Raw genomic sequence first — 18,489 nt, 5'->3', positions numbered from 1 at the left:
TGTAATGTGTTCTGTTGGACCTACAGACAGTTAGATTAGTAGTAGTGGTGTGTTTTAATGTGTTCTGTTGGACCTACAGACAGTTAGATTAGTAGTAGTGGTGTGTTGTAATGTGTTCTGTTGGACCTACAGAAATACAACTACAGACCATGGTGGAGAGAGTTGTATCAAGCCTGGACCTGAGAACACCAGAGACCATGGTGGAGAGTGTTGTATCAAGCCTGGACCTGAGAACACCAGAGACCATGGTGGAGAGTGTTGTATCAAGCCTGGACCTGAGAACACCAGAGACCATGGTGGAGAGTGTTGTATCAAGCCTGGACCTGAGAACACCAGAGACCATGGTGGAGAGTGTTGGATCAAGCCTGGACCTGAGAACACCAGAGACCATGATGGAGAGTGTTGGATCAAGCCTGGACCTGAGAAATGTGAGTTTAATTTTTTATTTTTTTTAACCTTTATTTAACTAGACAAGTCAGTTAAGAACAAATTCTTATTTTCAATGACGGCCTAGGTTAACTGCCTGTTCAGGGGCAGAACGACAGATTTGTACCTTGTCAGCTCGGGGATTTGATCTTGCAACCTTCCGGTTACTAGTCCAATGCTCTAACTACTAGGCTACCCTGCCGCCCCAGACTTAACTGATAATTGTTTTTAACTCAAAGTAGTTTTAAAGCATTCATTATACTTGAGTCCCAGACAAGGAGCACAGTCAAAACAAACTTAAAGGTAGAGTCAGCGATATGACGTAGATGCACAAAGTAAACAGCATAGTGGGTCAATTTCTACAACAATTAAGAGTGTTGGAGCGCTAAACTTCTCCGCTGTTTTGGTCCCGTGGCGAACACTCAACCTCGCCGCTGTAAGAGAGTGAAAAGGACCGGTGCACATGGCAGTTACTGTGTGTGACTGTGTGAGAGAGAAGTCGGGCATCTTGCTCATCACAATATCTGTGGTGCTGCTCGTACAACATAATTTAGCTGACTCTACCTTTAAACTCTCATCCTAGAATCTAGCAGAAATCAGACCCCCAACATCTACAAAACACGGACCAGAACGATGTTGTTTCCTGCTTCCACAAACATTAATTAATATAACGCTAATGTCAGATTATGGTATGCTAATGAGTGTACATTCTGAGACTGTTGCTTAGTTATATTACAAGTCTATTTAATAATTATTAATTCATTATTACATGAGATTGTCCATTTTAAATAACAACTACTTTTGACTTCAGGGATTCCTCAGAGCTGTAAGACTTGTGACCATGTTGAGGTAAGTCAAAATGTCAATTCTTACTTTTACATACCTGCAGGAGTCAGGTACAGTCTCAAAGCCAGGTGTGTAGTGACCAACCATTCATACTGGGATATAGACAGTCCTGTGTTCTGCTTTAGTAATATAAACACAGTCTCAAAGCCAGGTGTGTACTGACCAACCATTCATACTGGGATATAGACAGTCCTGTGTTCTGCTTTAGTAATATAAACACAGTCTCAAAGCCAGGTGTGTACTGACCAACCATTCATACTGGGATATAGACAGTCCTGTGTTCTGCTTGTATATGTCTTGTCTTTACTATCATTAAATGAAGACTTTAAGTTTTTATCAAAGATTCTCTGTAATTAGTATAACGTGATTAAACTGATTAATCATGTAACTGTAATTAACTAGGAAGTCGGGGCACCAAGGAAAATATTCAGAATTCAAAGTTATAATTTTCCTAATGTAACTTTTCAGATATTTTATATCTGATCAATTAGTCTTCGAATTAATGAATTATTTATTTGACCTCACTTTAGTCTCATTCCAAACGTCATAAAATTGTTGGTTATCTGCACAAACCCAGTCTTCACTATGAGTCATCCATACATCAATTGTCTTAAATCATTTATTTACTAACTAAGTAATTCACAGAAATGCATAAACAAACAGTTGATCGTTACAAGGAAATGATAACGGAGTTTCCCTAGTGGGATAAACCGGCATTGCGGCATGGTGTACAAAAGGGAAGTGGGGGGTCGACAACACACAGTCGATAATTATAGAATGGATAGTTCAGAGTGACATTCATTCATTTCGTTATAGAATAGATGTTTTCTGCGGTTGTCGTTCTTCATGTTCAATGATACCGAATTCCTAGTAATTAACGTCAAAGACTTGTTCTTATTTTGTCGTTATCGATAGTCTAATAGTTTAACCACGTGGGATGGTTAAAAGATTCAGCAGTCTGGTCTCAAACCTTGGCCCTCTCGTTATCGAGGAAAGCTGGTCTGCAACCTTTGTCCTCTTGTAATGGAGAGAAACATGGTCTGGTGATAAATTCTCAAGGTGGGGGGGGTTTATTTGGGAGTTGCAGAAAAAAGGCTGTCTCACGACGCCCGGTCCGAACTGGGCTCATGGGCTTTCCTCTGATTTAGTTAAACTCAAAAGGAAATTGGAGTTTCCTTCGTTAAACAAACAGTTTCCTCTTCACTCATTCATCTTATACAACAATTAGATGTAAACCTCATATCTGAGGCTATTATGTAAACAGCGTTATGGTAATGTGGCCGTATTGTCTCTCATGAGTTTCACCAAATTGTAGCAACCGGACTGAATTCTTCACCGATATTTTATACTTTCTCCAGAACATAAATGTCGTTCGGACCTCCAGTTCTGTGAGGTGGAAGAAATTCCATTGTTCTCTATGAAAATTCACTCTGTCTCTATACTGTGGCCGTGAGGAGATCATCTCCTCCAGGAATGTATGACCTCTCTGACCACAGCAGCCTAGTTGTAGGAGGCAGGGAGAGGGGGATGGGGCTTGCTGTACCCAAAAAAGGGCAACGTCATGACATAGTCATGCAGGATTTTATCTGTTGTCACCTTTGTTCATTGAACAGTGTAATCAATATATCACCAGCATTCCATGTAACATTGAATAAATACATTTAGATCAGATACTTTGGTATAATTGGCCAGTTTCCCAGACACAGATTAAGTCTAGTCCTGGACCTTAAAGAACTTTCTATTGAAACTTCCATTGAGCATGCTTTTTAGTCCAGCACTAGACTCAATCTGTGTCCAGGAAACAGGCCCCATATGTATTACTGACATGCTTGTCCTTGTTCAGGACTCCACACACTGGCTTCAGATTGAACCCTTGACTTCCACTGTCCAGGGAGTGACAATGTTCAGGTAAAATAACTACTTTTAACATTTCATTCCACTTGCTAGTGTATTTCCCTATTACCTTTGGGAATAGTCTTCTAATCCAACCTCTCCATTTGACCATTGACCCTCTCTACCACATATTGTTGTTGCCATAAGGCACAGGACACCCAAAGGGAGTTATGAGTGCACAGTGTCTGGGCTCCGCTGGCTGTGTAAGAGAGATGTCATTCTGAAGTATCACTTCAGGAACTGGGAACCCTACAGTCAACTTCTGAAAGACATGCAGTACACACAAGGTGGTCCATTGCTGGACATCACTATGGAGTTAGGTGAACTGGAGGAAGTTCATCTGCCACACTTTGTCTGTTTAGGTAAAACCATATAGAATTAGTATTCAGAAAGACATTTCCATGTAACTGAGTTTCACTTCCTGAATTAATGAATAAAGTATTATGGGAGTTTGAGTTTACTGTGATCTGGTACTGCATATTCTGTGTGTTTTAGTTGGATGAATAATATAATATGTCTTTCTGTCTCCTTTTTATTGTGTTGTTCAGGGACCAACCCTTCCCTGAGGAATGAGATGAAGATTCTTCATGTAGAGGAACGTGGAGTGTCTTTAGAGGAAGTGCATGAGGTCACCAGATTCCATGCTAAGATTCTCCATCCCAAGTTCTCAGCTATCGCTGTTATACTGAGCTATATCCTTTCTTGGATCGTAGATGTACACTGTGATGTGGTCCTCTACATGGCAGTAAAAAAGTCAACAATAATTTCAAGGCTGTACCTGCTCCTCAGAAACTCCAGTCAGAAAGAGGTGAGCCACTATCACTGAAGTGACAACAGTATGTTGAATCTTATTGAAGGAAAGCTGATAGTTTGTTGAAAATCTCTAGATTACAAAGACAACATGCAGCTCTGTGACAAATCTATTTCTGTCTCATTCAGTTGAAGAGCCAGTAGATGGCACACATCCCTCTGGTCGGAGGAGAACCCAATGCCCCTGGGCAGTGAAGGGGACATTGCCCCTGGGCAGTGAAGGGGACATTGCCCTTTGTAGCTGTCTTTCAGATGGGACGTTAAAACGGGTGTCCTCTCCATGGTCACTAAAGATCCCATGGCACTTATCGTATGAGTGTTAGCCCCGGTGTCCTGGCTAAACTTCCAATCTGACCCTCATATCATCATGGCTACCTAATCATCCTCAGCTTCCAATTGGCTCATTTATCCCCTCTCCCCTGTAACTATTCCCCAGGTCGTTGCTGTAAAAGAGAATCTCTTCTCAGTCAACTTATCTGATAAAATAATGGTAAATCAATAACGATAGTGTTGACAAAAATGGATTGTCCAGTGAGCTGCATGTTGTGTGAATTATGAGACTACATTGTTGTGACTGACTACTTACATCTCTCATTTTGCAGGCTGTTCGGGAACGGGAGAAAGATCAGGTGTCCCAAGGATATTCAGAATTTCTCCTGTCGAGTCCAAACAGGTCCTTAAAGCTGAACAGCTGGTTTGCATTCAAGAATCCCCTCTCCACTTCCATCTATCCAGAGGTGCAGTACTTATCAGGCTGAGGACAAGAATCTGTCATATTGTATATGAATTACTGGAATATCATTCTATTTCTCTCTCTCTCTCTCTCTCTCTCTCTCTCTCTCTCTCTCTCTCTCTCTCTGTTGTCTCAATCGTTGCACCATATGGCCTCCTACAGAAGATTCAGCTGTTACCTGCAAACACCACACCAAGCTGTTGTAAGATGATAATGGGAAACACAGGGGTGGACATTGAGATGGAGTTAATCGGGGATGATGAGAGGACAGTATGGAAATCAGTGGTATCAAAAGGTAAGTAATACTGGACATGAACAGTATGTCAATCATCAATGTCCTTTTCTAACAGATGCTATTAAAGTGTTTTATGATATTTTCTCTTGTTTGTCTTTCAGATGAATACAGCAAAGACTCTCATCCAACACGTAAGTTTGTCTTTGTGGACGAGGTTACAGAGCTAACGTCTCTTCAAGTTGTGATGAAAGACACTGTTGAAGGTCTTCATGAGTCATGTTCAGTGGGGTGATGAAGACCTTCGTGAGTCATGTTCAGTGGTGTGATGAAGACCTTTGTGAGTCATGTTCAGTGGGTTGATGAAGACCTTTGTGAGTCATGTTCAGTAGTGTGATGAAGACCTTCGTGAGTCATGTTCAGTGGGGTGATGAAGGTCTTCATGAATCATGTTCAGTGGGGTGATGAAGGTCTTTACGAATCATGTTCAGTGAGGTGATGAAGGTCTTCATGAATCATGTTCAGTGGGGTGATGAAGGTCTTCATGAATCATGTTCAGTGGGGTGATGAAGGTCTTCATGAATCATGTTTAGTGGGGTGATGAAGGTCTTCATGAGTCTTGTTCAGTGGGGTGATGGTCTTCATGAGTCTTGTTCAGTGGGGTGATGAAGGTCTTCACGAGTCATGTTCAGTGGGGTGATGAAGGTTTTCATGAGTCATGTTCAGTGGGGTGATGAAGGTCTTCATGAATCATGTTCAGTGGGGTGATGAAGGTCTTCATGAATCATGTTCAGTGGGGTGATGAAGGTCTTCATGAATCATGTTTAGTGGGGTGATGAAGGTCTTCATGAGTCTTGTTCAGTGGGGTGATGGTCTTCATGAGTCTTGTTCAGTGGGGTGATGAAGGTCTTCACGAGTCATGTTCAGTGGGGTGATGAAGGTCTTCATGAGTCATGTTCAGTGGGGTGATGAAGGTCTTCATGAGTCTTGTTCAGTGGGGTGATGAAGGTCTTCATGGGTCTTGTTCAGTGGGGTGATGAAGGTCTTCATGAGTCTTGTTCAGTGGGGTGATGAAGGTCTTCATGAATCATGTTCAGTGGGGTGATGAAGGTCTTCATGAATCATGTTCAGTGGGGTGATGAAGGTCTTCATGAATCATGTTTAGTGGGGTGATGAAGGTCTTCATGAGTCTTGTTCAGTGGGGTGATGGTCTTCATGAGTCTTGTTCAGTGGGGTGATGAAGGTCTTCACGAGTCATGTTCAGTGGGGTGATGAAGGTTTTCATGAGTCATGTTCAGTGGGGTGATGAAGGTCTTCATGAATCATGTTCAGTGGGGTGATGAAGGTCTTCATGAATCATGTTCAGTGGGGTGATGAAGGTCTTCATGAATCATGTTTAGTGGGGTGATGAAGGTCTTCATGAGTCTTGTTCAGTGGGGTGATGGTCTTCATGAGTCTTGTTCAGTGGGGTGATGAAGGTCTTCACGAGTCATGTTCAGTGGGGTGATGAAGGTCTTCATGAGTCATGTTCAGTGGGGTGATGAAGGTCTTCATGAGTCTTGTTCAGTGGGGTGATGAAGGTCTTCATGGGTCTTGTTCAGTGGGGTGATGAAGGTCTTCATGAGTCTTGTTCAGTGGGGTGATGAAGGTCTTCATGGGTCTTGTTCAGTGGGGTGATGAAGGTCTTCATGAGTCTTGTTCAGTGGGGTGATGAAGGTCTTCATGAATCATGTTCAGTGGGGTGATGAAGGTCTTCATGAATCATGTTCAGTGGGGTGATGAAGGTCTTCATGAATCATGTTTAGTGGGGTGATGAAGGTCTTCATGAGTCTTGTTCAGTGGGGTGATGGTCTTCATGAGTCTTGTTCAGTGGGGTGATGAAGGTCTTCACGAGTCATGTTCAGTGGGGTGATGAAGGTTTTCATGAGTCATGTTCAGTGGGGTGATGAAGGTCTTCATGAATCATGTTCAGTGGGGTGATGAAGGTCTTCATGAATCATGTTCAGTGGGGTGATGAAGGTCTTCATGAATCATGTTTAGTGGGGTGATGAAGGTCTTCATGAGTCTTGTTCAGTGGGGTGATGGTCTTCATGAGTCTTGTTCAGTGGGGTGATGAAGGTCTTCACGAGTCATGTTCAGTGGGGTGATGAAGGTCTTCATGAGTCATGTTCAGTGGGGTGATGAAGGTCTTCATGAGTCTTGTTCAGTGGGGTGATGAAGGTCTTCATGGGTCTTGTTCAGTGGGGTGATGAAGGTCTTCATGAGTCTTGTTCAGTGGGGTGATGAAGGTCTTCATGGGTCTTGTTCAGTGGGGTGATGAAGGTCTTCATTACATTTTATTGTGTTACAAAGTGGTATTAAAAGGGATTTAATTGTAATTTTTGTAAACAATCTCCACAAAATACTGTGTAATGTCAAAGAACATACAGTTAAAGTCGGAAGTTACCACCAAACACTTAGGTTGTGGTTGTGACAAAAATGGCTTAAAGGACAACAAAGTCAAGGTATTGGAGTGGCCATCACAACGCCCTGATCTCAATCCTATAGAACATTTGTGGGCAGAACTGAAAGAGTGTGTGCGAGCAAAGAGGCCTACAAACCTGACTCAGTTACACCAGCTCTGTCAGGCGGAATGGGCCAAAATTCACCCAACTTATTGTGAGAAGCTTGTTTGAAGGCTAACCAAAACATTTGACCCAAGTTAAACCATTTAAAGGCAATGCTGTCCAACTACTAATTGAGTGTATGTAAACTTCTGACCCACTGGGAATGTGATGAAAGAAGTAAAAGCTGAAATAAAATCACTCTACTATTATTCTGACATTTCACATTCTTAAAAATAAAGTGGTGATCTGTTACTGACCTAAGACAGGAAATTTCTACTAAGAGTAAATGTCAGGAATGGTGTAAAAACAGAGTTTAAATGTATTTAAGGGTACATTTTGGTAAGTCTCTAAGAGTGATTACAGCTGGGAGTCTTCTTGGGTAAGTCTCTAAGAGTCATTACAGCTGGAAGTCTTCTTGGGTAAGTCTCTAAGAGTCATTACAGCTGGTAGTCTTCTTGGGTAAGTCTCTAAGAGTCATTACAGCTGGGAGTCTTCTTGGATAAGTCTCTAAGAGTCATTACAGCTGGGAGTCTTCTAGGGTAAGTCTCTAAGTGTCATTACAGCTGGGAGTCTTCTTGGGTAAGTCTCTAAGAGTCATTACAGCTGGGAGTCTTCTTGGGTAAGTCTCTAAGAGTCATTACAGCTGGAAGTCTTCTAGGGTAAGTCTCTAAGAGTCATTACAGCTGGGAGGCTTCTTGGGTAAGTCTCTAAGTGTCATTACAGCTGGGAGTCTTCTTGGGTAAGTCTCTAAGAGTCATTACAGCTGGGAGGCTTCTTGGGTAAGTCTCTAAGAGTCATTACAGCTGGGAGTCTTCTTGGGTAAGTCTCTAAGTGTCATTACAGCTGGGAGGCTTATTGGGTAAGTCTCTAAGAGCTGGGAGTCTTCTTGGGTATGTCTCTAAGAGTCATTACAGTTTGGAGTCTTCTTGGGTAATTCTCTACAAGTCATTACAGCTGGGAGTCTTCTTGGGTAAGTCTCTAAGAGTCATTACAGCTGGGAGTCTTCTTGGGTAATTCTCTAAGAGTCATTACAGCTGGGAGTCTTCTTGGGTAAGTCTCTAGGAGTCATTACAGCTGGGAGTCTTCTTGGGTAAGTCTCTAAGAGTCATTACAGCTGGGAGTCTTCTTGGGTATGTCTCTAGGAGTCATTACAGCTGGGAGTCTTCTTGGGTAAGTCTCTAAGTGTCATTACAGCTGGGAGTCTTCTTGGGTAAGTCTCTAAGAGTCATTACAGCTGGGAGTCTTCTCTGGTAAGTCTCTAAGAGTCATTACAGCTGGGAGTCTTCTTGGGTAAGTCTCTAAGAGTCATTACAGCTGGGAGTCTTCTTGGGTAAGTCTCTAAGAGTCATTACAGGTGGGAGGCTTCTTGGGTAAGTCTCTAAGAGTCATTACAGCTGGGAGTCTTCTTGGGTAAGTCTCTAAGAGTCATTACAGCTGGGAGTCTTCTTGGGTAAGTCTCTAAGAGTGATTACAGCTGGTAGTCTTCTTGGGTAAGTCTCTAAGAGTCATTACAGCTGGGAGTCTTCTAGGGTAAGTCTCTAAGAGTCATTACAGCTGGGAGTCTTATTGGGTAAGTCTCTAAGTGTCACGGTTATTGTAAGAGACGGAACAAGGCCCAGCGTTTGTTGAGGTTCACATATTTATTTAAAGTGAAACTTCTTTAACCAAAACAATAAACAATCAACACACCGTTACTATGTGGTGACACAAGCACCAATGCAAACAATATCCCACAAACACAGGTGGGAAAAATGGCTACCTAAATATGATCCCCAATTAGAGGCAACTAATTGGGAACCATACAAAACACCAACATAGAAATATGTCACGAACCAAGGGTTCTCTATGGTCCGGGCATGACACTAAGAGCTTTACACACCTGGATTGTACAATATTAGCCCATTATTATGTTCATAATGCTTCAAGCTCTGTCAAGATGTTGGAGATCATGGCTCGACAGCCATTTTCACATCTTGTCATAGATTTACAAGCAGATTTAAGTCAAAACTGTGACTTGGCCACTCAGGAACATTCAATGTCTTCTTGGTAAGAAACTCCAGTGTAGATTTGGCCTTGTGTTATTGTCCTGCTGAAAGGTGAAATCATCTCCCTGTGTCTGGTGTAAAGCAGACTGAACTAGGTTTTCCTCTAGGATTTTGCCTGTTCTTAGCTCCATCCTGTTTCTTTTCATCCTGAAAAACTCCCCAGTATTTGCTGATGACAAGCATACCCATACCATGAAGCAGCCACCACCATGCTTGAAAATAAGGAGGCAGTTATTCAGTGATGTGTTGTGTTTCACTCTGTCATTTAAGTCGTTATGATGGAGTCACTACAATGTTGTTGATCCATCCTCAGTTTTCTCCTGTATGGGGGACAGGTCCACTTTGGCATTACAGAGTATTTTCAGTAAATAGTTGACAAAACATTACAGTTAAATCCATTTTAATCCCACTATGTAACACAATAGAGAAATCCAAGGGGTATGAACACTTTTGCAAGTATGTTATGTAGAATAGACAATCGTGTCAGCCAGGGTAGGCGTCAATTCCAAATAAGTCAGTCCATTCAGGAAGTAAACTGAAATTCAAATTCAATAATCGGAAAAAGGCATCAATTTTCAATGACTAATGGGAAGACAATTTTTAATTTATTTTTTATTGACTGACTTGAATATGAATTAACCACAACCCTGGAGTCAGCTCTATACAAGAAATGACTATCAGAGGAATGATAACTGTTAGATGTAGAAACAGCTGCTGTTCACCCTAAAGACATATTAATTTATTTCACCCCCCTTCAGCATTAACACTCTCTGGGATTCCTGCTGAGGAGTTTCTGAAGAAACACAGGGCTGAACTCATTCAGGGAGTCAAAAACCCAATACCAATAGCAGATGATCTGTCGTCAAAGAGCATGATTGGTGATGAAGAGTACTCCAGAATAACAGGTGAAACAACTGAACAGGAGCGAATGAGAAAACTACTGAACGCAGTCCTCCCTAAAGGACCAGAAGTGATGGGAGCTTGTCTCAAAGCTCTCAGTGAACATGAACACCATCTTGTTAAGTTCTTGAGTGAATCTAGGTAAGACCGGTTTCTTTTCTCCCTCCCTTGAATATGTGGAATGATTAAATATAGGTCAAATAAAAACATAGCTACCCAGATCAAAGATAAAGTACTTTTCAGAATGGAAGCATGTTTTTTTGTGTTGCTGCCTGTAATAAATTACTCTTATCATATGACCATCATCACAGATCTCATGTGTATCATTGGACATCATTATCTCAGGTGTATCATAGGGCCATCATCACATCATTATCTCAGGTGTATCATAGGACCATCACATCATTATCTCAGGTGTATCATAGGGCCATTATCTCATCATTATCTCATGTGTTTCACAGGGCCATTATCTCATCATTATCTCAGGTGTATCATAGGGCCATCATCACATCATTATCTCATCATTATCTCAGGTGTATCATAGGGCCATCATCACATCATTATCTCAAGTGTATCATAGGGCCATCATCACATCATTATCTCAGGTGTATCATAGGACCATTATCTCAGATGTATCATAGGACAATCATCACATCATTATCTCAGGTGTATCATAGGACCATTATCTCAGGTGTATCATAGGACCATTATCACATCATTATCTCAGGTGTATCATAGGACCATCATCACATCATTATCTCAGGTATATCATAGGACCATCATCACATCATTATCTCAGGTATATCATAGGACCATCATCACATCATTATCTCAGGTGTATCATAGGACCATTATCACATCATTATCTCAGGTATATCATAGGACCATCATCATATCATTATCTCAGGTGTATCATAGGACATCATCACATCATTATCTCAGGTGTATCATAGGACCATTATCACATCATTATCTCAGGTATATCATAGGACCATCATCATATCATTATCTCAGGTGTATCATAGGACATCATCACATCATTATCTCAGGTGTATCATAGGACATCATCACATCATTATCTCAGGTGTATCTCACTCCTCATTCTTCTCCATACTTTCTGATCTCTCCTACATCCTCTGTCTTGTAGCACCTAATCTGAAGATGCTGAGGCCTGTCTCCTAGTATGTGGACAACGACACTTCTCCACCTAATCTGAAGATGCTGAGGCCTGTCTCCTAGTCTGTGGACAAAGACACTTCTCCACCTAATCTGAAGATGCTGAGGCCTGTCTCCTAGTCTGTGAACAAAGAACACTTCTTCTCCTAATCTGAAGATGCTGAGGCCTGTCTCCTAGTCTGAAGATGCTGAGGCCTGTCTCCTAGTCTGTGGACAAAGACACTTCTCCACCTAATCTGAAGATGCTGAGGCCTGTCTCCTAGTCTGTGGACAAAGAACACTTCTTCTCCTAATCTGAAGATGCTGAGGCCTGTCTCCTAGTCTGTGGACAAAGACACTTCTTCACCTAATCTGAAGATGCTTAGGCCTGTCTCCTAGTCTGTGGACAAAAGACACTTCTCCACCTAATCTGAAGATGCTGAGTGAGGCCTGTCTCCTAGTCTATGGACAAAGACACTTCTCCACCTAATCTGAAGATGCTGAGGCCTGTCTCCTAGTCTGTGGACAAAGACACTTCTTCACCTAATCTGAAGATGCTGAGGCCTGTCTCCTAGTCTGTGGACAAAGACATTTCTCCACCTAATCTGAAGATGCTGAGGCCTGTCTCCTAGTCTGTGGACAAAGACACTTAAATTATTTTAAATTGGGCCTCCCGGGTGGCGCAGTGGTTAAGGGCGCTGTACTGCAGCGCCAGCTGTGCCATCAGAGTCCCTGGGTTCGCGCCCAGGCTCTGTCGTAACCGGCCGCGACCGGGAGGTCCGTGGGGCGACGCACAATTGGCCTAGCGTCGTCCGGGTTAGGGAGGGCTTGGTCGGTAGGGGTGTCCTTGTCTCATCGCGCACCAGCGACTCCTGTGGCGGGCCGGGCGCAGTGCGCGCTAACCAAGGTTGCCAGGTGCACGGTGTTTCCTCCGGCACATTGGTGCGGCTGGCTTCCGGGTTGGATGCGTGTTGTGTTAAGAAGCAGTGCGGCTTGGTTGGGTTGTGTATCGGAGGACGCATGACATTCAACCTTCGTCTCTCCCGAGCCAGTACGGGAGTTGTAGCAATGAGACAAGATAGTAGCTACTACAACAATTGGATACCACGAAATTGGGGAGAAAAAGGGGTAAAATTAAAATAAAAAAATAAAAAATATATGTTTAAATTGTAATGTTTGCTATTCTTTAAACACATGTGATGCGTGTGTGCTTTTCTATAAACCAATGTGTGTTCATTAAGTGGCTGACTGTACAAATCCTCACTATCAGTAGCTATAATTTGGCAGTAAGCCCAGACTTGAGAAGGAGATATCTCAGTTTCAAGGTCTCATCTTAGAGCGAAAAAGACTGGTGAGGTGTTGGTCTGTCAGTATTGGTCGGTCACATCATTGAAACAAAATGGTAATTAATTATGCCAAATCATTCAAATATAACTTGTCTGTGTATAGCCATATATAAGACAACTGCTGGGTCTGACCAGGGAGAGCTCCTGATTGACATGTGTACTATGGTACATTGAGTTGGGTCTGACCAGGGAGAGCTCCTGATTTAGCCTAGCCACACCCCCCATGGATCACTTGGTTTGAACCAATCAGGGGTAAGAGTCTGTTGTGGAATGTCCATAGGGGGAGCAGCAGGAGGGGGGGAAGTGAGAAGTAAATGAAACGGTAATGGAGGAGAATAATATATAGATATTTACTCTGTAACAATGATACATGTCCACTGGGGGGTGTGGCTAGGTAAATAAGGAAGTGATCCATGGGGGGTGTGGCTAGGTAAATAAGGAAGTGATCCATGGGGGGTGTGGCTAGGTAAATAAGGAAGTGATCCATGGGGGGTGTGGCTAGGCTAAATGAGGAAGTGATCCATTGGGGGTTTGGCTAGGCTAAATGAGGAAGTGATCCATTGGGGGTGTGGCTAGGCTAAATGAGGAAGTGATCCATGGGGGGTGTGGCTAGGTAAATAAGGAAGTGATCCATGGGGGGTGTGGCTAGGCTAAATGAGGAAGTGATCCATTGGGGGTGTGGCTAGGCTAAATGAGGAAGTGATCCATTGGGGGTGTGGCTAGGCTAAATGAGGAAGTGATCCATGGGGGGTGTGGCAAGGCTAAATGAGGAAGTGATCCATGTATGGTTTTATTTAGTTTGAATTTTCTACCATTTTATCATTTATGTGAACAGAGACACTAGCACCTCTATTCAATATCTGACACTAGCACCTCTATTCAATATCTGACACCAGCACCTCTATTCAATATCTGACACTATCACCTATATTCAATATCTGACACTATCACCTCTATTCAATATCTGACACTAGCACCTCTATTCAATATCTGACACTATCACCTATATTCAATATCTGACACTAGCACCTCTATTCAATATCTGACACTATCACCTCTGTTCAACATCTGACACTAGCACCTCTATTCAATATCTGACACCAGCACCTCTATTCAATATCTGACACTAGCACCTCTATTCAATATCTGTCACAAGCACCTCTATTCAATATCTGACACTAGCACCTCTATTTAATATCTGACACCAGCACCTCTATCCAATATCTGACACCAGCACCTCTATTCAATATCTGACACTAGCACCTCTATTCAATATCTGACACTAGCACCTCTATTCAATATCTGACACCAGCACCTCTATTCAATATCTGACACTAGCACCTCTATTCAATATCTGACACTAGCACCTCTATTTAATATCTGACACCAGCACCTCTATCCAATATCTGACACCAGCACCTCTATTCAATATCTGACACTAGCACCTCTATTCAATATCTGACACTAGCACCTCTATTCAATATCTGACACTAGCACCTCGATTCAATATCTGACACTAGCACCTCTATTCAATATCTGAAACTAGCACCTCTATTTAATATCTGACACTAGCACCTTGATTCAATATCTGACACTGGCACCTCTATTCAATATCTGACACTATCACCTATATTCAATATCTGACACTATCACCTCTATTCAATATCTGACACAAGCACCTCGATTCAATATCTGACACTAGCACCTCTATTTAATATCTGACACTAGCACCTCTATTTCAGTCTAGGAAAAGTTGTTTCTTATCATTTTTTCTGAAACATTGTCTCCTCGATCTACCGCTCTGATTTTTTTATTTACCTGACTTAAAAAACTTTAACCCATTAAAAACAGTTCTGTAGCACTGAGGTTTGTGCAGTAAGCTACAGGCCCAATACATTATCACCACATACGGGCTTTGCTTGAATTTACCTGCCCAATGCATTGCTGTTCAGGACGTTAAAAAAATATAGATATTTAAAAATTTGAGGGAGGCTATATGATCACACCGGTAATAGATCAATTGTTGTATTACTTGTGAGGCACAGCTGAGTGAGCATACACTTAAATAATTTGCTTTATATTTTACTGGGCTGATGGTGCCTGTATCTGATGGTCAGTCTCAGCAGAGGGAGAGAGCAGCAGACTGAGGGTCAGTCTCAGCAGAGAGAGAGAGCAGCAGACTGAGGGTCAGTCTCAGCAGAGGGAGAGAGCAGCAGACTGAGGGTCAGTCTCAGCAGAGGGAGAGAGCAGCAGACTGAAGGTCAGTCTCAGCAGAGGGAGAGAGCAGCATACTGAGGGTCAGTCTCAGCAGAGGGAGAGAGCAGCATACTGAGGGTCAGTCTCAGCAGAGGTAGAGAGCAGCAGACTGAAGGTCAGTTTCAGCAGAGGGAGAGAGCAGCATACTGAAGGTCAGTCTCAGCAGAGGGAGAGAGCAGCATACTGAGGGTCAGTCTCAGCAGAGGGAGAGAGCAGCATACTGAGGGTCAGTCTCAGCAGAGGGAGAGAGCAGCAGACTGAGGGTCAGTCTCAGCAGAGGGGGAGAACAGCAGACTGAGGGTCAGTCTCAGCAGAGGGAGAAAGCAGAAGACTGAGGGTCAGTCTCAGCAGAGGTAGAGAGCATCAGATTGATGGTCAGTTTCAGCAGAGGGAGAGAGAAGCTGACTGAGGGTCAGTCTCAGCAGAGTTAGAGAGCAGCAGACTGAGGGTCAGTCTCAGCAGAGGGAGAGAGCAGAAGACTGAGGGTCAGTCTCAGCAGAGAGCAGCATACTGAGGGTCAGTCTCAGCAGAGGGAGAGAGCAGCAGACTGAGGGTCAGTCTCAGCAGAGGGAGAGAGCAGCAGACTGAGGGTCAGTCTCAGCAGAGGGGGAGAGCAGCAGACTGAGGGTCAGTCTCAGCAGAGGGAGAGAGCAGCAGACTCAGGGTCAGTCTCAGCAGAGGGAGAGAGCAGCAGACCGAGGGTCAGTCTCAGCAGAGGGAGAGAGCAGCAGACCGAGGGTCAGTCTCAGCAGAGGGAGAGAGCAGCAGACCGAGGGTCAGTCTCAGCAGAGGGGGAGAACAGCAGACTGAGGGTCCGTCTCTCAACATCCCTCCGCTCTCCCTTTCCTCCACAGAGCCGTACCAGCCTTTCAGATCCTAGAGCCTGAGACGGGAGATATGGAGAACTACAAGAAGGAAGAAGTGGGAGTGTTGTTTGTTTTGGCAATGTACTATTTTTATTAGGGTGGATTAAGTTAGTTTCACTTTTATGCATGGATTTTTTTGTTTTTTGTTCAAAACGTCCAGTTGGTGGCGGCAATACATATTTTGGGATACAGTCCTCCTTAAACCCCACAGAAATAGAAGAAGAAGAAGAAGACCGTTATCATCAAAGAGGAATGTTTAAGACGTGTGTAGCGTTCTTTTACATTTTAATGTAGAAATTGCGAGTGATGATTTAGGGGGTAAGACATCCGTCATGTTATTACAATATTGATTTAAACTTCCAAGAATGATTATTTTAGGCTTATTTACATTTGTGTTGATTTATAGTGATTCGCCTAGTCAATAAGATCCAAAGTGATGTGATATAGGCTACAGGGCTAACAAAAAAATATAGTATTATTGTTATCGGTGATTGCCAGCACATTAAAGGTGATTATCATCCTCACGAAAGACTGTGGGAAACTAGCTCACTTTCATTTCCCGAAAGAAGACGTGCATCGGAATTATGTACAGCTGTCGTTAAATAAAAGTACGTCTCGTCAAGTAAAAGAGACGCGCAACAATGTGCATATAAACTGTTCTCATCCGAACCTGCCACGTTGCACGAATCCATACAGGAAGTACGCGTGGGAACACAAGTATATATTGTAACAGCTCCCTGCTGTTTCATTACAATATAAATTAATATACAAAATACAATTTGGGGGTAAAATATCACATTTTACACACGGGCCTTATTAAGGGACATACAGACACTTATAATTATAACAGCGTTTCTGTTAGTAAAGTATTTAATTGTCTTAAAATACAGTTCACATTTCTTTTTGCAAGGTAAGAAAATGTGGTGTTTTTGTTTGTACATTTACATTTGTGAATATGAAATTTGGCCCAAAGAATAATGAAATTAATTACATCAAAAAATGTTCAGCTAATTTCTATCGTAGGTAAAGAATCCAAGCGGTACATCTCTCCACAATAGTGTAAGATCTTCATGAATATATTCCATTATAAATCTACTGATGTCTTGCCACAGTTTTCTTTACATGAATACAATGCCAAGACAAGATGCAACACTGTTTCTGGGTGGTCATTACAAAAGATACAATTTGAGTTGATGTTTTCCTTAAACGTCTTCACATAGTGGTTGGCTGGTTGATTTTTATATATAATTTTAAAGTAAACTTACTTAATTTTTTGTTAACAAGTAGGTATGTGTGTGGCAACATCCAAACTTTTTCCCAACAGATATTATCAATAAATCCTTTCCAATAAGGCCTGACATAAGGGACATATACAACATCCTGCTGAAACAAGGTTGGTATCGCTTTATGATCCTCCTAACCTGCTGTGTTAATTCTCCTCCTAACCTGCTGTGTTAATTCTCCTCCTAACCTGCTGTGTTAATTCTCCTCCTATCCTGCTGTGTTAATTCTCCTCCTATCCTGCCGTGTCAGTTCTCCTCCTAACCTGCTGTGTTAATTATCCTCCTATCCTGCTGTGTTAATTATCCTCCTAACCTGCCGTGTTAATTCTCCTAACCTGCTGTGTTAATTCTCCTCCTAACCTGCTGTGTTAATTCTCCTCCTATCCTGCTGTGTTAATTCTCCTCCTATCCTGCTTTGTTAATTCTTCTCCTATCTTGCTGTGTTAATTCTCCTCCTAACCTGCTGTGTTAATTCTCCTCCTAACCTGCTGTGTTAATTCTCCTCCTAACCTGCTGTGTTAATTCTCCTCCTATCCTGCTGTGTTAGTTCTCCTCCTAACCTGCTGTGTTAATTCTCCTCCTAACCTGCTGTGTTAGTTCTCCTCCTAACATGCTGTGTTAATTCTCCTCCTATCCTGCTGTGTTAATTCTCCTCCTATCCTGCTGTGTTAATTCTCCTCCTATCCTGCCGTGTTAATTCTCCTCCTATCCTGCCGTGTTAATTCTCCTCCTAACCTGCCGTGTTAATTCTCCTCCTAACCTGCCGTGTTAATTCTCCTCCTAACCTGCCGTGTTAATTCTCCTCCTAACCTGCCGTGTTAATTCTCCTCCTAACCTGCCGTGTTAATTCTCCTCCTAACCTGCCGTGTTAATTCTCCTCCTAACCTGCCGTGTTAATTCTCCTCCTAACCTGCCGTGTTAATTCTCCTCCTAACCTGCCGTGTTAATTCTCCTCCTAACCTGCCGTGTTAATTCTCCTCCTAACCTGCCGTGTTAATTCTCCTCCTAACCTGCCGTGTTAATTCTCCTCCTAACCTGCCGTGTTAATTCTCCTCCTAACCTGCCGTGTTAATTCTCCTCCTAACCGGCCGT

The 18,489-nt window shown here is 42.7% G+C and overlaps 1 protein-coding gene and 1 pseudogene across 1 annotated transcript; both read left to right on the top strand.

Annotated features, from left to right (window-relative positions):
* The window catches only part of LOC139374592 (NACHT, LRR and PYD domains-containing protein 3-like), a 47,011-nt pseudogene that overhangs the window by 9,170 nt on the left and 19,352 nt on the right, over positions 1–18,489 (top strand).
* Positions 329–11,938, top strand: LOC139374605 (NACHT, LRR and PYD domains-containing protein 1 homolog). Its single transcript, XM_071115631.1, has 10 exons — positions 329–428; positions 1,238–1,275; positions 3,116–3,180; positions 3,403–3,527; positions 3,714–3,973; positions 4,578–4,712; positions 4,871–5,003; positions 5,105–5,134; positions 10,350–10,632; positions 11,639–11,938. Exons 3-10 carry the CDS (start codon positions 3,173–3,175, stop codon positions 11,643–11,645), a joined length of 981 nt encoding a protein of 326 aa, XP_070971732.1. The 5' UTR covers positions 329–428; positions 1,238–1,275; positions 3,116–3,172; the 3' UTR covers positions 11,646–11,938.

This window comes from Oncorhynchus clarkii, chromosome 19, assembly GCF_045791955.1.
Source record: "Oncorhynchus clarkii lewisi isolate Uvic-CL-2024 chromosome 19, UVic_Ocla_1.0, whole genome shotgun sequence".
Lineage (NCBI taxonomy): Eukaryota > Metazoa > Chordata > Actinopteri > Salmoniformes > Salmonidae > Oncorhynchus > Oncorhynchus clarkii.
This window is presented reverse-complemented; position numbering and strand designations above follow the sequence as displayed.

Bases quoted from the DNA above. Each gene is read 5' to 3' on its own strand.
- LOC139374605 (XM_071115631.1), top strand. The intron at 3,528-3,713 runs GTAAAACCATAT...TGTGTTGTTCAG, and splicing joins GCCACACTTTGTCTGTTTAG to GGACCAACCCTTCCCTGAGG. The intron at 4,713-4,870 runs GTGCAGTACTTA...GGCCTCCTACAG, and splicing joins CCACTTCCATCTATCCAGAG to AAGATTCAGCTGTTACCTGC.